Source organism: Nannochloropsis gaditana (assembly GCF_000240725.1).
Source record: "Nannochloropsis gaditana CCMP526 unplaced genomic scaffold scaffold391, whole genome shotgun sequence".
NCBI lineage: Eukaryota > Eustigmatophyceae > Eustigmatales > Monodopsidaceae > Microchloropsis > Microchloropsis gaditana.
This window is the reverse complement of record NW_005803562.1, coordinates 1-21,407: the sequence shown is the minus strand read 5'-3', so window position 1 is coordinate 21,407 and position 21,407 is coordinate 1. Positions and strand designations below refer to the sequence as shown.

Here is a 21,407-nt window from a genome sequence, read left to right as displayed (position 1 = left end):
GCCCTGTGCACTGAACATATGATACTGCATATTTCGCATGACAGATGTGAAAGAACGATCGACGCAGTGTGTGAGTGTGTCCGAGGCTCCATGTTTCACCTCCCTGAGGATACGAAGGACCGTCTCCACGCAGGCGGAGTGCCTCGGACTCGTGGCCGTCATTGCCACTTGTCAGGCCGGAAAGAGAGTGGGAGGGATGGGAGCCTGATGTGGAGGTGGTCCTGCCGCCCAGGCGTGGGTGAAGTGCGTCGTTTCCCCTCAGAGGTCTGGCTGTCAGGAGGCAACATAGACGTGTGTCGTCAAGGAGTCATGACGGATTCAAATGGGAACGCAGCCCTGGCCTCGTTCGGCCAACTTGCTATTTCAAAGCATGACATCCATCCTCACCTTTTTCCCCCTCCCTGCGGTCGTATTCTCTTTTTCCCCTTCCCGGTAGATCATCGCTCAGGCGATGTCGTGTGTCGCGGTTGCGGGGAGGTGCAAGCGGAACGATTGGTGGACTTGGGCGCCGAGTGGAATCGATACGATGACAACGACGGGAAGGGCGACCCTTCCCGCGTGGGAGGGGAACTGGGGGGTGTCGCCTCTCGGATTTGGGGCGGCGCGTCCGCCTCTGCGCCGGGCGGGAGAGGGAGCCAGGGCATGGGAAAGAAGCGCAAGGGACAGGGGTCCGCCATGACGGGCGCAGAACTGGCGAACAAGAAGAGCCGTGCCCAATCCAAGCTGGAAAAGGTGTGCATGTTGCTCTCGGACGCGGTCCGATCCCTTCACTTGGACGAGCGCGTCACGCAAGTGGGTTTCACGGTGGCGGACGCAGCCAACACGGAGGGCGCTTTCCGCGGAAAGGCGGAGAATACTCTGGTGGGCGCGATCTTGTACCTGTCATGTAAACATTGTGGGGTGCTGAAAAGTATCGCGGAGGTCTGTGCCCAGCTGGGGTTGAACAAGTTCGATGTGGGCCGGGTCATCAACGATATCTCGCGGAAGGTCAAGTCTCTGGAGGCGGTGGTCTTCTCCCCCGAAGACGTGGTCGACAAATACGGGGGACAGCTGCGCTTGCCCCTAGGTTTGCGTGCGGCCGCGGTAGAGGTGATGAAAGCCGCGAAAGAGATGCCCGGACTGGAAGGGTTACATCCGCAATCTTTAGCAGGTGCGGCACTTCTCCTTTTGAGCAACACCAAGGTGGCTCCCCATCTTGTCCTAAATTCAGCAGCTGAGGAGAAAGGCATGATGAAAATTGAGGTCAAAGACGAGGATCTTGCGAGCCAAGCGCTTCCTGGGCTCTTCCCGCCCCCTCAACGATCACTGGAAGACGTGACAGGCGCGACCCTCATGTCTACCGGGACGATCAAGCGGGCGCATTCCTTGCTGTACGAGCATCGAGAAAAACTGGTGCCGGTTGCATACGCAGCTCAAATGTTTAGCCATCGCTTAGAGTTGCGGGCAACTTCGGAGCTCAAGTGAACGGCTGTGAGGAGCAGATCTCGAGAAGCAGAGGGGATTGTTGGAGGGAAATGTTTATTAAGGAGGTCTTGTACAGAGAAATTTTGGGACAGGATGCAAACTTGTTGACTAACTCGCGAGCCGACAGCAATTATTCATATGACAAATGAACGACGAAGGAGCCGACTTGTATTTTGTTCATTTCAGTTTTATTTGCTTAACTCGTGCGTACGTCTTTCCATCAAGCTTGGAATTTACAGTGGAGATAAAAACAAGGGTAAACTTAGACGCGACGTGGCTGTGGCACTGATACAGCCGGGCCAGGAGCGGACGATCGTGACTGCTCATGCGACTGTTCGCCGGGTGGCACGTGTGGGATTTTCTCGAGCCTCCGCCGCACCACATCAAAGGGTTTCTCCTCTCTTCCCAGCGTAGGATCTGGCGTTTGTAGGAAGCCAACGACGGGGGATGGGTGGTGCTTCTCCAGCTCTCGGAGCAGAAGCAGGAGGCGTTCTGCCATGTAGAAAAGGCATCCATCTGACTCAACAGCGTTCAACACACCGGTCTCGAGAGGCCGCTGGTGGAGAGCAGAGAAAGCCTGGGGTGCCGCCAATGGCGGCTCTTGCTCGCCCGGCGGCTGCTTGCGGAGCTGATGTTTTTTGTGTTTGCCTTTCACCTTATCCGGTGGTTGCGGGGGCGACGAAGCACCTTCCGGAGGGCACTGACTGGCTCGTTCCTGTGCGGCAAGGAGCCTTAGATACGTGGACGACAAGGCCATGATTTCCTCTAGGCGCCCCAAGCCCCCGGAGGAGGATGCTGACACGTAGGCAGCCATGCACGACGCAGGAACTTCCATCACAAGGTCGAGAACGGCACGCCACAGCTGTGGACGGAAGGAGAGACCCCAAAACGTGGCGCGCACACGCCGTGGCAGACAAAGCTCGACGGCGATGGAGGAGAGTGGCCCGGAGGGGCATTGGAGCGCCGAAGCGGGTGCAGCTTCATTTTTGGAAGCAAACGTTGCAAGGAATATCTCATTTCCTCCGCAAGCTGACGAGGTGGGTGGAAGGGGTGGCTCAAAATGGCCGGAGCCGTCTTTCACCGGTGGTGGACGAGGAAAGTAGAAAGGGGCGCGCACGACGGGTCGATCAGTGTCAGGGCTCGCATCCACGGTTAGTATTTCCGTCAGGGCAGGAATCGTCTGCAAGATCAAGTAAGGATGAGAGTGGGCGAGCTCATGCAACCGGTAGACAACGTCGCTGTCGCGCTGTGCGTTCAGACCCAGGCGGCATAGATGGGCCACATCGTCAGGCAAGCTCTGGTCCATCGCACTGCGACACGGTCGACGCTGCAAAGCTGCGCCTTCGCACAAGGCACGCACCATCAAATTAGTATCACGATACTCCCCCCGCCCACGTATGGCGGCATCCGCGGGGAATGCCATGTACAGTCGATAGACAATGTAGGCCTCACAAGAGGAGGGTGTCGTTTTGTCCTTAAACAAGGAGAGGAGCTGTTGCATAAGCACTCGCCGGAAAGTAGAATGTCGATCTGAAAGATGGATGCAGAGAGCTGCGATGGATTCGTGGAAGAGCAGCAGATGCTGCGTAGGGCCGTCCCTGGACGAGTGATGTCTTTCGGCGCCCATGTTTCCCGGCAGACCGTTGAGGAGGGCCAGGCCCTGACAGACCAGCTTGAGCACTGTGTCCAAGTCCCCCGGCGCTAAAGAAAGAGTTGCCCCATCCCTTACCAGGAAAGGGTGTCCAGACTTGTCACTTAACCCCTGAGCTGACAGAGAAACCAAAGGGGAAGTAGTGGATGGAATGGTCCGTGCTGCCGCTGCCGCAGCCAAGCCCTGACGAGTGCCCGGGGAGAGCCCAAGCTCGGCCACCATGGGACTTTGACCAGGTCTGCAGAACCATCGGTTCAGTAACGATAAGGCTACATACACGTCGAAAGGAGGACTCTCTACACTGCCGTCGCCGCTCGCGCCCGCGAGATTTGCCTTGCCCGAATCCTTGAAAATGCGCTGGACCAGGGGTTCCAGCTCGTCCACGGAGAAAGTTTCGAGCACCTGCGACAAAAGTGCGTGCCGCACATTGCTACAACTACCCGTGTATGGCGTGGACCGGCAAGAAAGGAGCAGATCCCAGATCAAGCCCTGACAGCGGGCGCCCAATCCCTCTTCGTCAACCGCCAGCCAATGCATCAGACAGACTTGGCAAAGCAATTTCGCGATTAAACGTGCTCCTCCTTCCTCGATCGAGCTATCTTCCCCTTCCTGACCTGTGCCCACCGAGAACGCCGTCGATCGAATGCAACGGTGCAAAAGCTGGACGATGTAGCTCACTTCCACCAACTGCTCTTCCCCATCGTGTGCGTATTTGGAATGCCATCGCCAGCGGCCCATAGGACCCGTTACGAACTCGGAACCGAGTGAGCAGGCCACTTGAGACAACACGTGGAGTAACTCGGCTCTTGACGCCTCCGTCGCGGCCGAGAGAGCGCGATTAATTAATTTATTGAGCGAGGATCTTCCTTCCCCATCACGGGAGTCCTTCTCCTTTTTTCTCATCTTGAAGGGCAGCATAAAGTCGACAATACTTTGCTCAGCATCTGCTGGAACTACCGGAAACTTGCATGGTGTTTCTATTCCGGAACTTGAATAAGTCAAAATTCCACTATCTCCCCTTTCCTTGCTTGGTGCTGCCTCAGGTAGTGCTTCTTCCTGTTCCATATCGAGAGTCAGTCCTCTAACGCTTTCCAACAGCATGTGATTTGTGGTCGTACGGTTCCTCGTGGAAGGAAACGTTGAAGGCCCTCCTCGGCGTCTCGTCGGTGAGTCGTCCCTCTTTGGCACATCGCTCGGTTCGTTGCGAGCCAAGGTTCGGGCCGACACTGCCGATGGCACTTCGTGGGAGAGCCAGGAGCAGAAATTGCCTGCGCAGGTCGCTCGTTCACTCTCATTCCTTGGTGCATGCAATTGAATGTAAGCAGTTATATGCCGCGCTAGTTTCCTCAAGAGCGAAGGCTGCATGTTCAATGACCGTGAGCCCTGTCGTGTCGCCTCCGAGCTGGACCAAAGAAGCTCGCGGTAAACGGTTTCTGCCTTCTTCGCCCCCTTGCTCAATTCCTCGATCCGGGACAGTGCAGCATAGAAGCTGTCACGAGAGAGACCAGAGCAGAATATAAGAGTGGGAAGGAAAACGTGCGGCATGCAGCGCGCTGCAGCGGCCGAGATGACATGAGATTCACATTTGACCAGGCCTATCCATTCCTCGGGGCCCAAGGCTGCCCTTTCCCCTTCGTCCCTCTCCATCCCATCGACGTCAGCAGCCGCGTCCGAGACCTTTGAGGCGCCAGAAGCTCCCAACAGACGGCCATCTGGTGCGTTCACCGCAGAGGGGAAGAGTAGACCCAGTAATTGCTCCAAGACCGGGGGTATCGAGCTTCCCTTGTGCATGCTCATGAGGGAGAAGCATGCAGCGAGGAGAGTGTCGGGAAGGAGGACATTGCGGGGTCCAGAGAGATCATCGCAGGAAAGGCAAAGCCGCGCAAGGTCGCAGCTTTGCCACACGCGCTTGGCGTGTTTGGATTGAGTTGTCGTTTCCTCGTCATGGGTTGTGCACTTTTCGCCGGGAGTCCCGAGAGAATCTCCCTGCGCACACGCACTCTCTACCAGTGTCGCCGTCACCTCCTCTACCAAGACACGGCGCAGGAAGGGCGTGTGCTCCATTGCGGCTTGAACCACCAATTTTCGAGATATGAGCACTGTCGACGCGACAAAGCTGAAGAAAGAAGGGCTGCGAAACGATCCATTGAGTTTGTAACCTCGCCCCTTGGTTTTTGACCGCCGGATCCTGAATCGGTCCCCTGAGGCGGCCGCAGGTCCGTGGCAGTGGAAGAGTAGCCCCAAGAGATAGTAGCTGATAACGTGATGTGAGGCTTCCACCTGCAATGCCTCGTACAATGCACGCAACGTAACCGCCGGTTTGCTCCGAAAGCAGGGTAAATCTTGCAAGTGAAACATCCACGCGCAGTGCACTTGGGAGGCCCTCGCCACAAAGGCCGGCTCCCCCATTCGGACGGCCAGGTCTGTGCCGACCCAGGCATCACCCTGGGCGTCCACCATGCCAGCTTCCGCCACTCTCTTACTCCTCTCGGGGCTGTGAACGAGCAATTCGTCCAGGGCCCGGCGGGCGGCCGCTCGCCGCAGAGTTTCCACGGCGCGCAGCTCATCCGTAAAGACAGAAAGGGCCCTCGAGGCTCTCTCCTCCACCTCAGAGCTCAAGACCGCGCTGCTTCTCTCACCCGCACCGGCAACCGTCGGCTCGCATTCCTCAAAGAGTCGGTCCAAGATGATTCGCCGCATCGGGCCCAAGAGTGTCTGCAGGGCGCCTCGTACCGCACTTGCAGGCGTTCCCTCGCCCCGCTCATTTCCCGACTGACCCAATGGATGCTGCCGCGGTTGTGCGTGCCCTTTTTGAGACGTCTTCATATGCGCAATCATGTACATATGACATATGCATTCCAGAGGCAAACGCCTCAGTGTCACCTGTGGTTCGGCTGCGACTGCAGGTGCCAACCACTCCATTGTCGTCATAAGCATCCGACGCGACACGCCGCGGGAGCCATCGCCCGCAATGGCTGCCGCCACAAAGTCTGGTTCCGTCGCCCGGCGTAAGCGTGCCCCGATTCCAAACTCTGCGTTCAAGGCTTTCAGCCGCTCGATCACGTCGGCTGGAGGCGTTCGGGGAGGCATGCTCAAATCAAGGAAAATGAGGGAGAGAAGAGGTTTGTTGTCAGGCACATCACCTTCCCCGGCACGGTTAACATTTAGACGTTTTCGTTTCTTGCCCGTGCGCCGCTCACCCCGGAGCACTTTGCTCAAGACTGCTTCCTCTTCCGCGAGTTCCGTATCTGCAGCCATTATCTGCCCTTCAGCTCCTCGCACATCTCCAGAGCCCCCACCAAAAGCCCCGCTCAGGGACCCAACGGACGTCCGTTTCTTGATTCCATTCCTCCTTGATCCTTTGTCGCCCCCGTCTGCGGTCAGGACGGCGCCCGGGGGGGGGAAGTGATACTGATTGCACACCACCATCTGCATCAAGCACCGCGTGGTTGGACAGTGCCGCCACAGCCATTGCCCCACGGATGACGGGTTGCTCCCACTCACAAGGAGCAAAAGCAAAGCCACGCGCCAAAATATCTCCGAATGGGCCAAGGGGGGTACCTGCTCAGGCGTTAACCCTCTCCGAGCCAACAACTCGTCTCCCGGATCGTAGCGGGCAAGTCCGAACAAGTCGCTCACAATACCCGCCCCGTCCGCCTCCTCTTTTCCGAATTCCAGTTCGACCCCCGGTTTGATTGCATCCTCCCAATCGGCCTTGGCCACTCTTGGGTCCGCCTCCCTACGCGCCACCAGGCGGCCGGCCCGTCGCACCAAATCCTCCACCTGCTCCAGGACAGCCGCGCGACCTCCCCGAGGTCTGCCCGCGGCCAGGCGCGTCAAGGCGACCAATGCACGGCAGGTACTTCCTTGGACGCCCACGTAGCGTGCTAGGAAAGCCTCGGGAGACTTGTCGTTTCTTTCAGGCTCGGCCAGGGCGCTAGGGGAGAGGAGAAGCACCTGGCGAAACAGCGCAAGGCCATCCCCGTGGGGGGGGGGAACGTCCGAGGGGGCCGAGGGCGGACCGGGAAGAGAGGCTGAGGACGTGGTAAGGTGCGGCAAAAGGCCCTGTGAGACGTGCAAGGCGAAGCGAGCGACATAGGAATGGATGGCGGCAATGTCCCGGACGGTCCACAGGCGGAGCCGCCAGTGCTCGTAGTGCTTCTGAGTCAAAAGCTCCTCCTCCGTGGCCGAGCCCGAATTTAATATAGCTCGTTTGGCCTTGGCATGCTGCTCGTTCCAGATTTTACCCCTGTCCAGACAGACCTGCGCTCGGTACCGCAATAAGGCTGTGACGGTCTCCGTTACTGTCCGCAGAAACTCTCCGCACCCGTGCCTGAGCGTGGACAGCGTGTCGGGGGAAAAATGCAGGAGCTCCTCGACCAAAGGCAACATGTCCACGTAATCGAGCGTCAAAGTTTTGACCACGCTAAGAAGTGCGTCCTGCACGCGGGAGCCTGGCTGCTCCCGCATAATCCCCCTGGCCCCGCGAGCCAAGTGCCGTCCCACCTCATCCCGCGTGAGCCAAGGTGCCGACGCCACAGGCCCTGGCATCCCCCCACCGGCCCCGGGGCCATGAGTCCAGCCCGCGGGAGAAGCTGTTACAGGCAAGGGCGTAGAGGGGGAGAGCGACGCGCCAGGCGTCGCAGTCTGCCCGACCGCCCCCAGGGCCTGCCGTAAGATGTGGGCCAAAATTTTGTCGGCATCGGGCCGCGCCCCCGTGACAGCGTCGGACATAAAGCACGCCACCGTCAGCTGTAGATATTCCGGCGCTTTCCGGACCACCACAGCCATGCTCTCTTCGTAAAGGAGGGCCTGTTGTGCCGGGAGTTGGAGGTGGAGGAGCCTGGAGACAAGGCCGGTATCCTCCGCCCTCAGGGGGTCCGCCGCCTTGGCCATGGCCCTCAGCAAAGTCCGGGCATTCTTGCTGGTCGCTGGCGACTCGAGCCAGAGCTGGAGGTGCTCCGAGGCCAGGCGTCGACAGGCGGCCAACGGGGCCAGCTCGACCAGGGTGGCGATCAGGGGCCAGAGGGAACCGTACGCCTGCGACTCCAAGCGCTCCTGGACCGCTCTCAGAAGCAAAAGATGCGCCTTTTCCGAGCCAGCACTGTAGCGAGGATACACCCGCGGGAGTACCTCTTCGGGAGGGCCGTCGAGACTAAGCGCCCTACCCTCCCTGCAGGCGGGGTTCAGGATCTCGTGCCCCCCCCCGGGACCCGGCGCCTCCGGCCCGCGGGCAGGGGCTGCGAGGACGCCCACCACCGCCTCCTCCAGCACCTCCTCGTCCCCCGAGTCCGAGTCGTCCGAGCAAATGCTGCCACTGGCCTCCGCCGTACCCTTTGCCCCTCCCTTGGCCCCTGCTTCCTCCCTTTCCTTTTCCGCGGAGGACCCGACCAGAGAGGGCGCCAGAGGGGGGGGCAAGGCCAATGGAGGGAGATGAGGCAGCAAGCCGTCGGTCCCTGTGTTACTGTGGAGAGGCTGTCCGGGTGTGGAAGAAGGCGTGCCTCGCAGGGAGGAAGAGCTGCTGCCAAGTGAAGGCGCGCGTGCACGAAGCCAAGGAGATTCGTGCGAGGCGACCGCCGAGTTCCAGCCCGTGCGTAGATTGGCAATAAAGGTGCGACAGCCATAGTCTACATACTCGTCCACCCATGCACGAGGGCCCAGCGTATCCTCCATGTATACTTGCAGGAGCGCGAGGGGCCACTGGGGGCAGTCCCGGAATGCCCGGAGTAAGACATTGCACGCCAGCCGATGAAGCAAAAAGCCTGCACGTTGAGCATTTGCCGAGCGCGAGCTTTCGGTAGGCCGCAGCCAGTCGATTATTATCGGCAAAGTTGTAGTTGTGTCCCTGAAAAGTTGTGGTTTTGCTTTTACTGCGCACATAAGTGCCACACTGGCGGCGGAGTGGGGGCCTCCATCCACCGAGCCTGCAACGCATCGACAAAGCTGTGTCGCCGCCCTTTGAAGGGAAGGTAAGTCTTCTTGGCCACCCGCCTCGATGACATGAACGAGATCTTGAACAAGTGATGGCGGAGACGGGTCCATTCTATTTATTTTTTAAGGCCAAGCTCAAGTTGCACGGGGGGGGGGGCAAGGCTCGCCTGCAGATCATTATGCTGTCGATACTGTTGCTCCCGCGCCGCAACGCCTTGACATCATTTTCCACAACGCTCACCCTATTGGTACCAGCTGCATCAAGATCGAGAAAAGATGACATTTAGGACCTAAAAGCATTTTTCGTTCGCCATCTGGACGTGGACTCGGCCAACAAAAGGGAGATATCAATGCTTTTACTTGACTCGCTCAAGAAGCATCGCTCAAGAGAGGCGATAGCTCGTACCGCCCGAAAACCGCGCGGTCCATCCCCCGCTTCCCGACGACAGCAAGGCCTTCGCGTGTGTGTCTTTCACGAATGCCCCTTTTATCCACTCGACATCGCAGGGACTCTAACAGTTGGCCACCAGGACCACTAGGGTTCATTATGCAGAAAAGAATGGTGAACGCATCCTCACGCTTGAGGCACCGGGCCTTCGTCTTCCTTCGCATTTTCCTAATGATGTTGCTCCTGTCCCGAAATGCATGCAAGGCCGAATTCTACGTAGTGATACAACCGGTACGTTTCTTGCCCCGGTATTGTCTCGGAAATGTTGAAATCAAACAAACAAGCAAAACCTACTTGCCCGCGACTCACGCCTCACCAAAACCGCCTCCCTATGTACTCTCAATGTTTCAGTCTGGAAACGAGCAATGTTTCATGATTGAGCAACCACAAGGTACACCGGTCACAGTGGATTACGATCTCCCCGCATATGCGACCCAGAGCCTCAACTTAGTGATCAGCTTGGTGTCGGGGCCTGGCGGGAAGGGAGGCGGCGGGAAAATGGTCCAACAAGTGCAAATGAACGAGGAAAAGGGCCAGTTCAAGTTTGCCACAGTGAAAGATGGGTTCCACTCCCTCTGTATCGTACCTCACACTGTGACCAAGCCCACGAAAGTGGGTCTAGAGGTCACGTACGGAAAGTCCGACGCATACTATGCTGACCTGGCGAAAGAAGCGCACATCGACCTGTTGGAGGCCTCCATCATGCATTTGAACGCGCAAATGGGTCAGATTCTAAACGAAGCGGACTACATGAAAGACAAGGAAGTCCTCTTCCACCAGCAATGCGAGCGGACGAACTCAGCGGCGCGATGGTGGCCTATTTTGCAAGTGGGCATCCTCCTGGTCACGGGCGTGCTCCAGGTCAACAACCTCAAACAGTTTTTCAAGGCGAGGAGATTGGTGTAGACCGACTCACGGCCTTGCAGTGCTCGAAACAGATCCAAGGAGGATGCAGATAGGGGCGCTGTCGGGGGCGGGGGCGAGGGCGGAGGGGATGTAGGGCTTTCATGATCGAGTTTGGGTAACGGGCGAGGTTCGCCGGATGCGTGTACAGTACGGAACGGAATATATGCGACGCCAATGACATTTCGTCCTCCTCCTTTTGGGATGCTTTGAAGAGAGTAAGGAGGGAGGAAGCGAGAGACAAAGGAGGGTTAGGGTTACGACAACGCCTGCCGCCAAAATTGAAATGTTTTTTACTTTCACAGTTTGGGTCTTTCCACTGGAATGATCTTTACTGTCGAATGCGTGTCTCGTTTCACATGTCCTCGCTTTCTTCCTCCCCCCCCCCGCCTCTCCTTGTCCTCCTCCCCGTCCGGACAACCCTGGCACGGTCTTCCTCACTCAGCAACGCTTCCTCTTCCTCCTCTGTCTGTCTCCTCCTTCCATTTCGCATCGCCTCTTCCCACACGCGTGCGAACACATCCCCGTCGCCCCCCTCGCCTCCCCCGTCGCTGTCAAAAATCTGGCTATCACCTTCCTCCTCCTCACCCTCCCTGAAACCCATGTCTGGTCTCACATATTCCTCCCCTCCGACCCCTTCCTCTTCCCAAAACCCTTCATTTCCTTCCATCTCCTCCCCCATCCCGCCCCTTCGCCTCGCCCTGCTCGCCAAGAAGGCTTTAAACGGCACCTTGTCGATGTACGGGTACTCGCCCACCCAGGCCCCGCAGTCTGGTACAAAGACGTCCGAGACCCCCATCAGCTCATCGAAGTCGGGCGACTCGCTCAAGACCAATCCCTCGCACCGCATCCCTGGCCGCACTTTTTTGTAGCTGGGTAAGATTGGCGCGTAGACTCGCAGCTTCCGCCCCGATTCGTCCTCCATGGACATGACCAGGGCCTCGGGCCGGTTGTACTCCCTCGCCTGCCGGATGCGGCCCACGCGCACGACCCTCCCACTAAAGAGCGCGCCAAAGACGCCGTCGTCGCGCGGGGTCCGGGCGAAGTAAGTGCCGCGGAAGCTCACGTTCCGCCGGTAGGCAGCCAAGCCCGGGGCCAAAATCCAGTAAAACAAGAACACCGTGCCCAAGACTGTGGCTGCGGGCAGGCCGATCAAGAATGTCAGAAACCAGCTCGTCCAAAGCCCGAAGAACGTCGCAGAGGCAGCTTCGTAGATCTTGCCGAACTTGTCGCTCTCCGTGATGCCCCAGTAGTATTTCCACTGGTCCCCCGTGAATTGTGAGGGAAGAAGCCGACGCAGCGTCCGATCGCGAAGAACTGTAAGGCTACAGGAGGCAAGACCGCGGGAACGGTGGCGTTCTTGGGCAATATTTCGGACCTGAGGAGCTGAAGTAATATGGCCCCTGCCCCTTGAGGAATAGGCGGGATGGCTGAAGGCCGGCACCATGCAAGACGAAACGGGACGAGCGGGTACACAGATGTAAGCGGACATTGGAAGGGTGTGAAGAGGCGGCCATGCAATGCGGAGTGGAATGCCCTGTGCGAAGGGCGACAAGCGGGGCAGAGCGACGGCAATGAGCGAAGGTGAAGGGGGGGTAGGAGATTATAATAGTATATTTTATAGAAAAGTCATGACGAGGGGAAGCCGGGACAACAAGCAACAGCTAATTATTTTCAATGCACGAATTTTGACGCTTGGATGAAACGGAAAAACAGGACATGAGCAAGAAATTTGCCCACTTACTACGAGACCGCTGCCGCAGGTTGGCGGCATCGTATGAGGGCAACGGTGACGACGATGACAGCTCTAACCAGTCCCGCGAATATCTCCTGCCTGCGACACTCGTCAGTTTCTCCTGTTGTGTGGTATCGAGTGTTATGTTCGTTCGCAATGTAGGAAAAGCGTCCTTGAAGTGACCGTAAAGGTCACCTGTTCCCCTCGGCCGTCACTCACCCCGTCTGCTTGGTGTTTCTCGATCGAGAGAGACGTCGCAGGAGGGCAGTCGAAGTGAACACAAGGGAGCCAAAGCTTTGAACCAGAATACGAGCACGATTCAGTTAAGCTCTTGTTTCACTCTGCCGTGATAGGTAGGTTTGTAATTTTGATTAAATCATCGATTTTATCATCAAATTTGGATTCGCGGATAATTTACGACATGAAAGGATCTCTGGGCGCGAGTGAATATCATCGGAAGACGTCAAAATCGATCACAATAGACTCAATCTAAAACCACCAGCTCTTCATGATCCAGAAGGGAAAAAACGCACGGTATAATTTGTATATTGATTGCCTGTTTGTGCAGGTTTTCCGGAATATGTTCATTAACTATCAAGATGGCGGCGCCTGCGCCGGACTACTTAGTCATTCCTCGTCGGTACAGAAATGACAACTACTCTCCTACAACGCCATTCTCGATAACAATTTTAATCTGTGAGCAGCGAAATCTTTAGGGGATACCGGCGAATACCGGTTGAACACTTTGTAAGGTGAAGAGAAACATTTATCGTTTGTGAAGACTTGAAATTTAGGATTATTTCGTTTCATGAGGTGTCGACTCGCATGAAGATAAATTTAATTTGTCGGCAGAACATTTTTGTTCCTTAAAAACATGTTTAAGAATCTATTTTCCTCCAGGAAAGCTGCCAAGGTGCGTATTCCTTTCCAGGTGACGAGGACAACTATGGGCTCAGAAACATTTTCGGACGATGGCATAATTAGGTCGATATGAACTCAAAACCTTGCATTACAGACTGTCGAAGATTTGTACGAAGACACAAGCAGATATGACTAATTTATAGCTCTTTCAGGCGCTTTTAAGCATCTAGGCTAACTTCTTCTTCATGGGCGGGATCGCAAGGGGACAATTTGAAGAATGAAACAGGCCTACTCTGCTGTTCCAAAGCTAGATGCTATGACGCCGCTGTGATTAAATCTTATTTCTCAGATAACGCCACATTTTGGGGTATATTTGTGTCACAATTGTCATTTGACTGTTCCGATCTGAGCTTTTTCTGTCATCGCCATGCTCGCTCCTCGCTGTGGCCCCCTGATCGTCTCGCGGACCGTGCTAAATAGGACCCCACATGTGTTCCCGTGCCTATTATCCACCGCCAAGCATCTTTTTCGAATATTTACTCATATATCCTGGTGAAACTTGTCAAAATCGTGAAAATAAGCCCTTTGTGTGCGGGTTTACTGGCTTTACTTCTGAAAGAGGAGAAGAAGAGGGGGAGGAGGTCGACGGAAAGTCGTGAGCTTTGAATTTGTGCCTCCTCCCTCGAAAATTGTCACACAACCGGTATTCGTTATGCATATGGGGCCCGCAACCGATAATCAAGTATAATCACTGTCAGCTTATGCTATGTAGCTTTTTGTGGCACGAATTGGCCAATTTTACGGCTGGGTCTTCATGTGGCACGTATGTCCTGCTGATCTGATCGATCAAGCCATTTCTTCTGGCATAACTGGCCACTCTTACACTAATGTGCGCTCATCTGACACCTTTCGCTGATGACACCATCAATAGATCAGGAGCTCCAAACTGTTGTTGAGAAGTGTAACACGCAGCAAGACCATGCTGCCTGTTTTGTTTGTTCTGTCTGCTGTGGTCTTGAACAGAGCCTTCGGGTTTCCTAGCACCATTATAGAGGCTACCGATAAAGGCAATCCTCCGATTCCATGGTCGTTTGGGGCGGAGAAGAGCTGGGACGCTCGTCGCGGACTCGTAGATGGCCAAGATGCCGTTTGTGACGCAATCAGCGACTGCACTAGTTGTTTTCAAGAAGCAGGGTGCGGGTATTGTGGGGGAACCGGCCGTTGCCTCGCGCAAGCGAGCGCTGATAAGTGCAGCAAAGGGTGGAGCGACACAGGCATCTGTTACACATCCTGTCCTGCGGATGCAGCACCATTGCACGAGGCTGCAGGCGTCATCCAGTTCGGGGCAATGGCCCCTGGGGCGGTGCACTATATCCCGGGGGAGAGCTGCACCTTCACCATCTGGCCTTTGCCGGGCAGTGGCTCCGCGACCAGCCCGGGTGCCGGGGCAGGGAATCGTCGGTCTGTCATGATTCGGTTGCAATTCGAATACCTGGATTTGGGTCCCGGGGATACCTTGAACATCTACAGCAATGGTTTGGACGGGCCCAAGATCCTCAGCATTGCGGGGTCAGGCCTCGGCATCGTGAACCGAACCATTACCAGCCGCTCCAGCTCGGTGGTTTTGCGCCTCCATGCGGAAGGTCCCGTGGGCGGGACGGGGTTTCGCGTCTATTGGCGGGTCATTGAAAGCTCGCCTTTGGATATTTATTTGATATCAGCGATCATAGGTGGGTGTGGGCGGGTGGGAACTCCATGGTTGTCTTTGGGGGGGGTTGCTGGGAAGCAAAGGTGTTGAATGGTGATCTGTCTGGTGTCGATGCTCCCGATGATCATGGATCGAGAAGCATGATTGGGGCCATGGAGTCCCTAGGACGTCAAGATATGGCAAAGCGCTCGTCTGATTCCACGCCCATATCCACACATGAACACATCCCCACCTATGCGAACGCCACGTACCCAGTCACCTCCATCCTCACGTGCATCCTCTGCTCCTGTTGCTGCAACAACTGCGTGGCCATGTTCTCTGGTGCCGGCGGTGGGCGGCGGGGAGGGCGGCTCCTTTGGGCATGGGGAGGGGCCAACGCGAGCGCCCCGGCCGCCCGGGCACTTTCCCCGCAAGAGAAGGCCCGGCTGCCTATAGCCCCTTACGACCCTGGGGAATCGAATTTGTACAATTTTCGGGAGTGCTGCATTTGCTTGACAGATTTCGAGCGGACGGATTTGGTGAGAAAATTGCCCTGTGGGCATGTCTACCACTCGGAGGTGAGAAGCGAGGGAGAAAGGCCGAGAGAGCAACGGGAGCGTTAGTGGGAGAATCCGCCTGGTGGGGAGGAGCCACGTTTCTGCGTGTTTTCAAGAAGGTATGGCCCTCAGGCCCTCACATGAAGCCCGTTCCCTCCTTCCCAGTGCGTTGATTGCTGGTTTTCGGTGAACTCCGTCTGCCCGCTCTGCAAGTCCGACGTCCGCGACAAGCTCGGTGTCGGCGCAGAGGGAGCAGGCATGGTCCCCTTCTGGCGCATGCGTGCGGCCCTCCATCTGATCCAACGGCGGTTGCTCTGGCCCGCCGGTCATCTTCTCCATCTCCACCGCCCTCCTCCTCACGGATCTGCCCTCTCCTTTCCAGGCAATCGAGAGGCGGAAGGTGGAAGGGGAAGTGGGAGCGGCAGGCGGTGGCTGAGCAGCAGGGGGTGGTTAGGCGGGGACCGAGGGGTACTGTCGATCGATTGGCAGCCCAGAGCCCCGACGGCGGAAAGGGAGGGGGAGGAGCGTTGGCCGCGATGGGATCAGGGCGGGGAGCAGAACGTGCGAGGAGAGGAAGTCGTAGTGTTCGAATTTGCACCTGGAGGGGCTGAGAGGGGAGGGCGGGCGGTGGAGGAAGGGGGCCGGGGCGAGGAGGGAGGACATGGATGGGGGGTCAATGAAGGGAATAGGGGCGGGGACACAGCCGGCGTGGATTTAGAGCGTGGCGACGTGGACAACCGAGCAGGTGGAGGAAGGGAGGGTGAGGAGGACGGGAGGGGGAGGGAGGAGACGGGGCTCCGGGTCCCGCAATGATGCGGCAGCTGGAGGGGGCAGGCGCGTGGAAAGTGCTGTCTGCGCGTGGAAAGTGCTGTCTGCACATCACGGTCAAAGTGGACATAAGGCTGGGGGAGAGGAGATTCAAGGCATACGACGAGCGCTTCTTAACGTACGGTTGCCGTCGCCGTGAAAGTTTTGGAGTGAGGAGAGTAAACGGGGAGAAGCTTCGAGGTGACGGAGTGGGACCTCGCCGAAAGGCGAGTGCAGGCGCCGCCGCGTGTACATACGTAGGGAGCAGAAAAGAGAAAGGCTCTCGTTTATATTTGTGTATAAAGGGGGGAAGATTGTCAAGACAGCTAACGGGCGAGAGTAAGGACACGAAAGTCTGGTGGTAGCGGAGGCCCACACCTGCGGGAAAGAGCCCCAGCCTCGCCCTTATAGGAACCGGCTTGGATGTGGACGCAGCGGAAAGTTGCCGCGGCGTGGGGATAATGCCGGGCTTGGTCGCGCGGGAGGCTGTAGTATAAACAAGGAACCTAGAGGTCTGCTGCCGGATGCTAGGGATGCACGGCAGGACGGTCAAAAAGCATAGACATGTAAAGAGGATTTTCTATGCGGGAAATAAGAGCCAGTCAAATATTCCAGGCGATAAAATAAAGAAAGAAACAAAAGATCTTTCTTTTCGACCTCAAGTGTCTTGTTCCTGTGCGCTCGGCGTCGACTGAGATAAGAAGGAGCACATTGCCTGTCCAAACTGAGCCTCAATCCTCTCTCACCATTCGTGCTCCAGCCCACCCACCAAAAAAAGGAGCGACTACAACCTCAAACCCTTCCCACCCCCGGCCAACCGCTCCTCTTCCAGCTGCTTCTTCTCCAGCTCCTCGATGAACTGCTTCCACTCCGCGAAGGAGACCAATCCACTGCCGTCCAAATCGAAGTCATCGAACGACGGATACTCCACGTCTGCTAGCTCAGGATGTGCCGCAAAATAAGACCGCAGGTAGGCCTCAAACTCCGCCCTTGAGATTTTATTGTCGTTATTGGCGTCCGGAAGCTTGAACTCAGCGACCTTCCTCTTGTTTGGGTCCGTCTCCGGGTGCTGCAGTATCCCCTCTAATTGAGCAATCAAAGAGTCCACGTAGTCCGCATTGACTTCCAACGCTTGGTACGCCTCCCCAAACTGAGCCACGATCGCTTCCTTCCGCTGCTGGTAGGAAGCTATGAGCTTATCGCTTTTCTTCTGATGTGCTTGTTTAAGCCGCTTGGCCTGCCACCGATAGTATAGCTGTCCAAAGCTCCAGCTGGCAAGGGCACCCACGGCTCCAGTTTTCATCATCCCCCAAAATCTGCTTGGATAGTGTTCACACCATGGAGAATGTATTGGCTAATTGACTTTACAATTTACTTCTTTTGGTGATCATGCTTGCAGGCAAGAACGAGATTGTGTTTATTACGAAGAATGACGCCTGAAGACACACAACCCAAGTCATCACATGTGCAATATGACATACAAACGCCCACACAGCGGGAGTAAATTGAAAAGCGAGGCATTTTACTTGTCGAGCCTGCACGCATGCCTCTTCAACAGCCTCATTCCTCCGTATAAACCTTACCTGCCCGAATCTTTTCGCCCTATGTCACGAAACTCAGGCCTCGGCCGTTGTTGCTGATATTGTTGTTGCTCATAAACTTGTGCTTTTACACTCTCAGCAAGGCAGGCAACCAGTAAGACCGGGGTCAAGGAAGCGATGCTCCAGCAACCCCTCATTCCTCGTCCTCGAGCGGGTCCTCCCCTTCTGACGCAAGAATTGTACTTGAAGGGGTTTAGAGCAAAAAATAAGAACACGGAGTCGGATTTACGTATACGCAAGCTGCCTCAAAAAAGAACCGAAATAAATCATGCATACATGAACAAACCTGCAGTGGCTTAACAGGAGGGGAAGAGCTTCAGGGGTTAAGTCCGGGTATCTTCTTCTACGGCAGCCCCTTTCCAAGCTCGTTCCCCAAATCGTCCCGTACAAAGCAAGCCACGTCGTTCTGCGAGCTTCGAGTCGCCAAACTATAGTACATTGCTTCTTTTTCGGATTCATTCAACCCCACTGTTGTAAGAAGCGTTTCACGTAGGGTTTCGTCCGGCACATACCAACCCTCTGGCTTTTCTGGGTTTTCAGGCACTGCCTGGCATGAGACGCACTGTTGCTGACGTTTTTCTCTATCTCTGTACACGGCCTCAATCCCTTTCTCTTAAGGATATTGCCTTATTTTTTCATCACAAATCCTTTTTTTGGCTACAGGAGAAGCGAGTCCACGATGTGGGCAACCCTGCATCTGAACCTCCCCACCCCGCCTAAAAATAACACGACGGACACGCGTTTGGATTGCAGCAGCCGAATCCAGGAGCCTCGATCTCACCATTGGCAATCATGTTGTGCGCATCCAATTCTTCCGGGAAGGCTTTCAAGAGGAAGAGTACCCCTGTTACAAAATGTTTGGTGTGTATTATGTTGCATTGAGAAAGGCAGAAAAGGACGGTCACGGAAGCAAAATACCTTTCGGTGTGATAAATCATACTCACGTTTTCTGACATATACATAGCTCGATATAACAATGACAACACCGATGGCGAAGCCGGCGATGGCTGGGTGGAAAGACAATTTAGGATCAGAGACGTTAGAGGATGAGATTAGAAAAGCTCGCATAACTTGAGGCGTGAAAAGAGGAGATTCAAGGTACTCTAGCTTGCACATGCTCGGAACGGCCCTTGCCATTGAGTGCCATTGAGTGTCGTGGGATTATTAATCCCAGAGCATGCTTTCTCGCGCACGTACCAAGATTGCCCGACGCAAAGAGGAACGACGCAAAGTCGTAAGTTCCTGTGAGCAAGGGAAGAAGCCGGAGGTGAGAGAGCGGGAGGCATTGAAGCTCCTCCAACGCCCCGCGCAAGTGCACGCACCATGGATCAAGACTGGGAGTATGAGCGTCTTGTACCACCTCTCCGTGTCCTGCTGGAAGAATTTGCGTTCGGCAAGCGACGTGCCAATGATCAGCCCAGTGGCGCAGTGCAGAGGTACCGAGGTGAAGGCCCGGACGATGGCCGTACCCAGACCGTAGGAGAGGTTATACATCAAGTCCTCCACCGTGCCAAACGCACTGCCCGCGCAGCAGCTGTACACCACGAGGGCGCGCGGGTCCACAACGTAGGACTTGTAGATGATGCGGCGGACCGCCAGGTATTTGGCTGACTCCTCGAAAAAGCCGGCGATCAGGTAGGCCTGTAAGAAGGAGGAGAGAATGCACATGCCGCAAAGCCCATCCTTGGGCAAGTTTGTCCGGACGATGAGGAAGTAATTGGTCACATTTTCCAGGATGACGATAGGGATCATCCACAGGACGGCTTCGAAGAAGGTGATGAGCATCTGCAATCAGAGTAACGGCGAGAGCAGGCATGAGAAAAGAAGAAAGAACCAAATATTTAAAAGTTGACTACAACAACGATGAGCATGAGAGCATGATGAAGACAATAAATTGAAGTGGATGTTATCTTCTTACCTGCATGCGGATAACGGACTTGCGAAAGCGCATCTCGAGGAAAGAGAGGAGGGTGATGGCGGGCAACACAGACAGAAGGACAAGCCCTAATTCCCGCAAGGCCCTGGATGCGATGAGTGCCGCCGCGGTGATAAGAAGAATGTAGCCGCTGAACCACTTGCAGAAGGAGGAAGCGCAGGACGTGGTGCAGTAATCCGTGCTCTCCAAGTTCGCGTTGGGACGGTCCACGGCGGTAGGTTGTTGATGCCCACTCTCAAGCCCGCTGTTGTTGGCGTCTCCTTGCGGTGGCCCCGCATAGGTACCGGTGGTCGACCTATCACTATACGGATATGAAGATGCTACTGCTGGCATACCATTGGGAGGGAAAGGTGTTGCGGCCCCCGAAGAGGCGGTAGTAGTGCCGGAGAGAGTGTGAGGCAGAGGTGGTTGGTATTGCGTGCTACTGCTCCCAGGGTACCCATTGGATATGGCCACGGGGCGGTATAAATCTGAAGACGGATTTACTGTCCGTCTGTTTGGAGACAAACTCATGATTATGTCTGCAGAGGGCAATTAATCTTTGGAAATCGAGGCGTTGATAAGTACCATGGTTCTTAACATGTAAACGTTGTGTTGCGTTTTGAAATCCGAACAAAAAACAAATGCTGGCCAAGTGCATGATGCACAAGCATACAATTCATACACACTGCACACACACGCAACGCGGAAGGACGAATTCTCAAGGCCCCCGTCTTAGCATGCTACACCCGGGGCGGTGGGGTCTGGCCTCGTCTCGCTCCTTTCCTCTCAGGGAAAGATACTCTTGGAGCACGGGCGCAGAAAAAGTACCCGCCAGCCCCGCGCTCGTCGTATGCAGGCCCCTCGCTTCCTTTCTTGGCCTACGTGACAGCGTGCTTTGTGACACATGAATGAAGTGACCTCTTTCACCTTTCTACCACTCCTTGTCCTTCACTTGAAAGGCAGGGGCTTCCCAGTGGTGGCGGTGGTCGTATCATCACCAGACAAGGGCAACGGACAGATGAGTGGCCTGCCGGACGACGCAATTGCGAGGGCAAAGGCCATCGCTGCTCGCCTCACAGCAAGCCTGGGTCCCGAGGGTGGGGGTGGAGGTACTAAACGACGTTTTGGGGACGGGGAATCGGAAGAGCCGCGGAAGCGGGAGAAGATTTTTATCCCGAAAGACAATCCTGATTTCAACTTCTTCAGCTTGTTGATTGGTCCCCGGGGATCAACGCAAAAACGTCTTCAGGAAAACACCGGGGCGCGAATTAACATCCGTGGCTCGGACGGTTCGAAAGGGGAAGAGGCACCTGAAGGAGAACCGCAAGAGGATATGCACGTGCTGATCGAAGGCACGGAGGAGCAGGTAGCAGCCGCCAAGAAGGAAGTGGAGAAGATTTTATTCGACCCCGCCGAAGCCATGCGTCTCAAGGCGGCGCAACTGCGGAACCTGGCTGAATTGAAAGGTGGCTACTCGCCCGGCGGCAGCGCGAGTGGGGGGGGCGGTGACGAAGGACATTATGGCCCCGTGCGCTCCAAGCCGGGCCTGGGGTTCGGGGCGGAACCGGAGACGGGGGACATGAAGATACCCTCGAGCATGGTCGGGCTGGTGATCGGACGAGGGGGTGAAAACATCCAAAAAATCACGGCTAAAACGGGCTGCTTTGTGCAGGTGTCGAAGGAGACGGAGCCGGGCGAGAACACGCGTGCGGTGAGTGTGAAAGGCCCCACCAAGGAGGGCGTGGCGGAGGCGCTGCAAATGATCCAGGGGCAGGTGGATGAGGCCCAGGCAGAGCGGAGCAAACCGCGCGCGGGGACCGGGGGTGGGGGCCTAAGAAGGAGCA

General features: G+C 56.1%; 6 protein-coding genes across 6 annotated transcripts; 4 read left to right on the top strand and 2 right to left on the bottom strand.

Annotated features, from left to right (window-relative positions):
- Window positions 1–675: 675 nt before the first annotated feature.
- Window positions 676–1,464, top strand: NGA_0414300 (tfiib zinc-binding family; the record flags this gene model as incomplete). Its single annotated transcript, XM_005854765.1, has 1 exon — window positions 676–1,464. The coding sequence occupies one exon, from the start codon at window positions 676–678 to the stop codon at window positions 1,462–1,464; it is 789 nt and encodes a 262-aa protein (XP_005854827.1).
- An 8,153-nt stretch (window positions 1,465–9,617) lies between these two features.
- Window positions 9,618–10,416, top strand: NGA_0400802 (emp24 gp25l p24 family protein). The gene is made up of 2 exons (XM_005854760.1): window positions 9,618–9,725; window positions 9,846–10,416. Exons 1-2 carry the CDS (start codon window positions 9,666–9,668, stop codon window positions 10,398–10,400), a joined length of 615 nt encoding a protein of 204 aa, XP_005854822.1. The 5' UTR covers window positions 9,618–9,665; the 3' UTR covers window positions 10,401–10,416.
- Window positions 10,417–10,752: 336 nt separating this feature from the next.
- On the bottom strand, window positions 10,753–12,236 carry NGA_0414010 (uncharacterized protein; the record flags this gene model as incomplete). The annotated part of the gene is made up of 2 exons (XM_005854764.1): window positions 12,142–12,236; window positions 10,753–11,934 (listed from the first exon to the last, which is right to left on the bottom strand). Exons 1-2 carry the CDS (start codon window positions 12,169–12,171, stop codon window positions 10,753–10,755), a joined length of 1,212 nt encoding a protein of 403 aa, XP_005854826.1. The 5' UTR covers window positions 12,172–12,236.
- A 2,105-nt stretch (window positions 12,237–14,341) lies between these two features.
- Window positions 14,342–16,050, top strand: NGA_0401102 (atp synthetase alpha chain -like protein; the record flags this gene model as incomplete). Its single annotated transcript, XM_005854762.1, has 3 exons — window positions 14,342–14,723; window positions 14,780–15,258; window positions 15,403–16,050. 3 exons carry the CDS (start codon window positions 14,342–14,344, stop codon window positions 16,048–16,050), a joined length of 1,509 nt encoding a protein of 502 aa, XP_005854824.1.
- A 645-nt stretch (window positions 16,051–16,695) lies between these two features.
- On the bottom strand, window positions 16,696–20,355 carry NGA_0400502 (protease required for anti-sigma degradation). The gene is made up of 7 exons (XM_005854759.1): window positions 19,564–20,355; window positions 18,968–19,430; window positions 18,843–18,887; window positions 18,590–18,652; window positions 18,427–18,489; window positions 18,158–18,173; window positions 16,696–17,360 (listed from the first exon to the last, which is right to left on the bottom strand). Coding segments are annotated over exons 1-7 (1,182 nt in total). The 5' UTR covers window positions 20,095–20,355; the 3' UTR covers window positions 16,696–17,359.
- A 112-nt stretch (window positions 20,356–20,467) lies between these two features.
- NGA_0401020 (uncharacterized protein) lies at window positions 20,468–21,407 on the top strand (the record flags this gene model as incomplete). The annotated part of the gene is made up of 1 exon (XM_005854761.2): window positions 20,468–21,407. A coding segment is annotated over one exon (940 nt), but the record flags the coding sequence as incomplete, so codon positions are not given.

Bases quoted from the DNA above. Each gene is read 5' to 3' on its own strand.
- NGA_0400802 (XM_005854760.1), top strand. From the start codon at position 9,666: ATGATGTTGCTCCTGTCCCGAAATGCATGCAAGGCCGAATTCTACGTA. The intron at 9,726-9,845 runs GTACGTTTCTTG...TCAATGTTTCAG, and splicing joins TCTACGTAGTGATACAACCG to TCTGGAAACGAGCAATGTTT.
- NGA_0400502 (XM_005854759.1), bottom strand. From the start codon at position 20,094: ATGAGTTTGTCTCCAAACAGACGGACAGTAAATCCGTCTTCAGATTTA. The intron at 18,888-18,967 runs GTGCGTGCACTT...CCTTGCTCACAG, and splicing joins ACTCCCAGTCTTGATCCATG to GAACTTACGACTTTGCGTCG. The intron at 18,653-18,842 runs GTACGTGCGCGA...CTTTCCACCCAG, and splicing joins CTTTGCGTCGGGCAATCTTG to CCATCGCCGGCTTCGCCATC.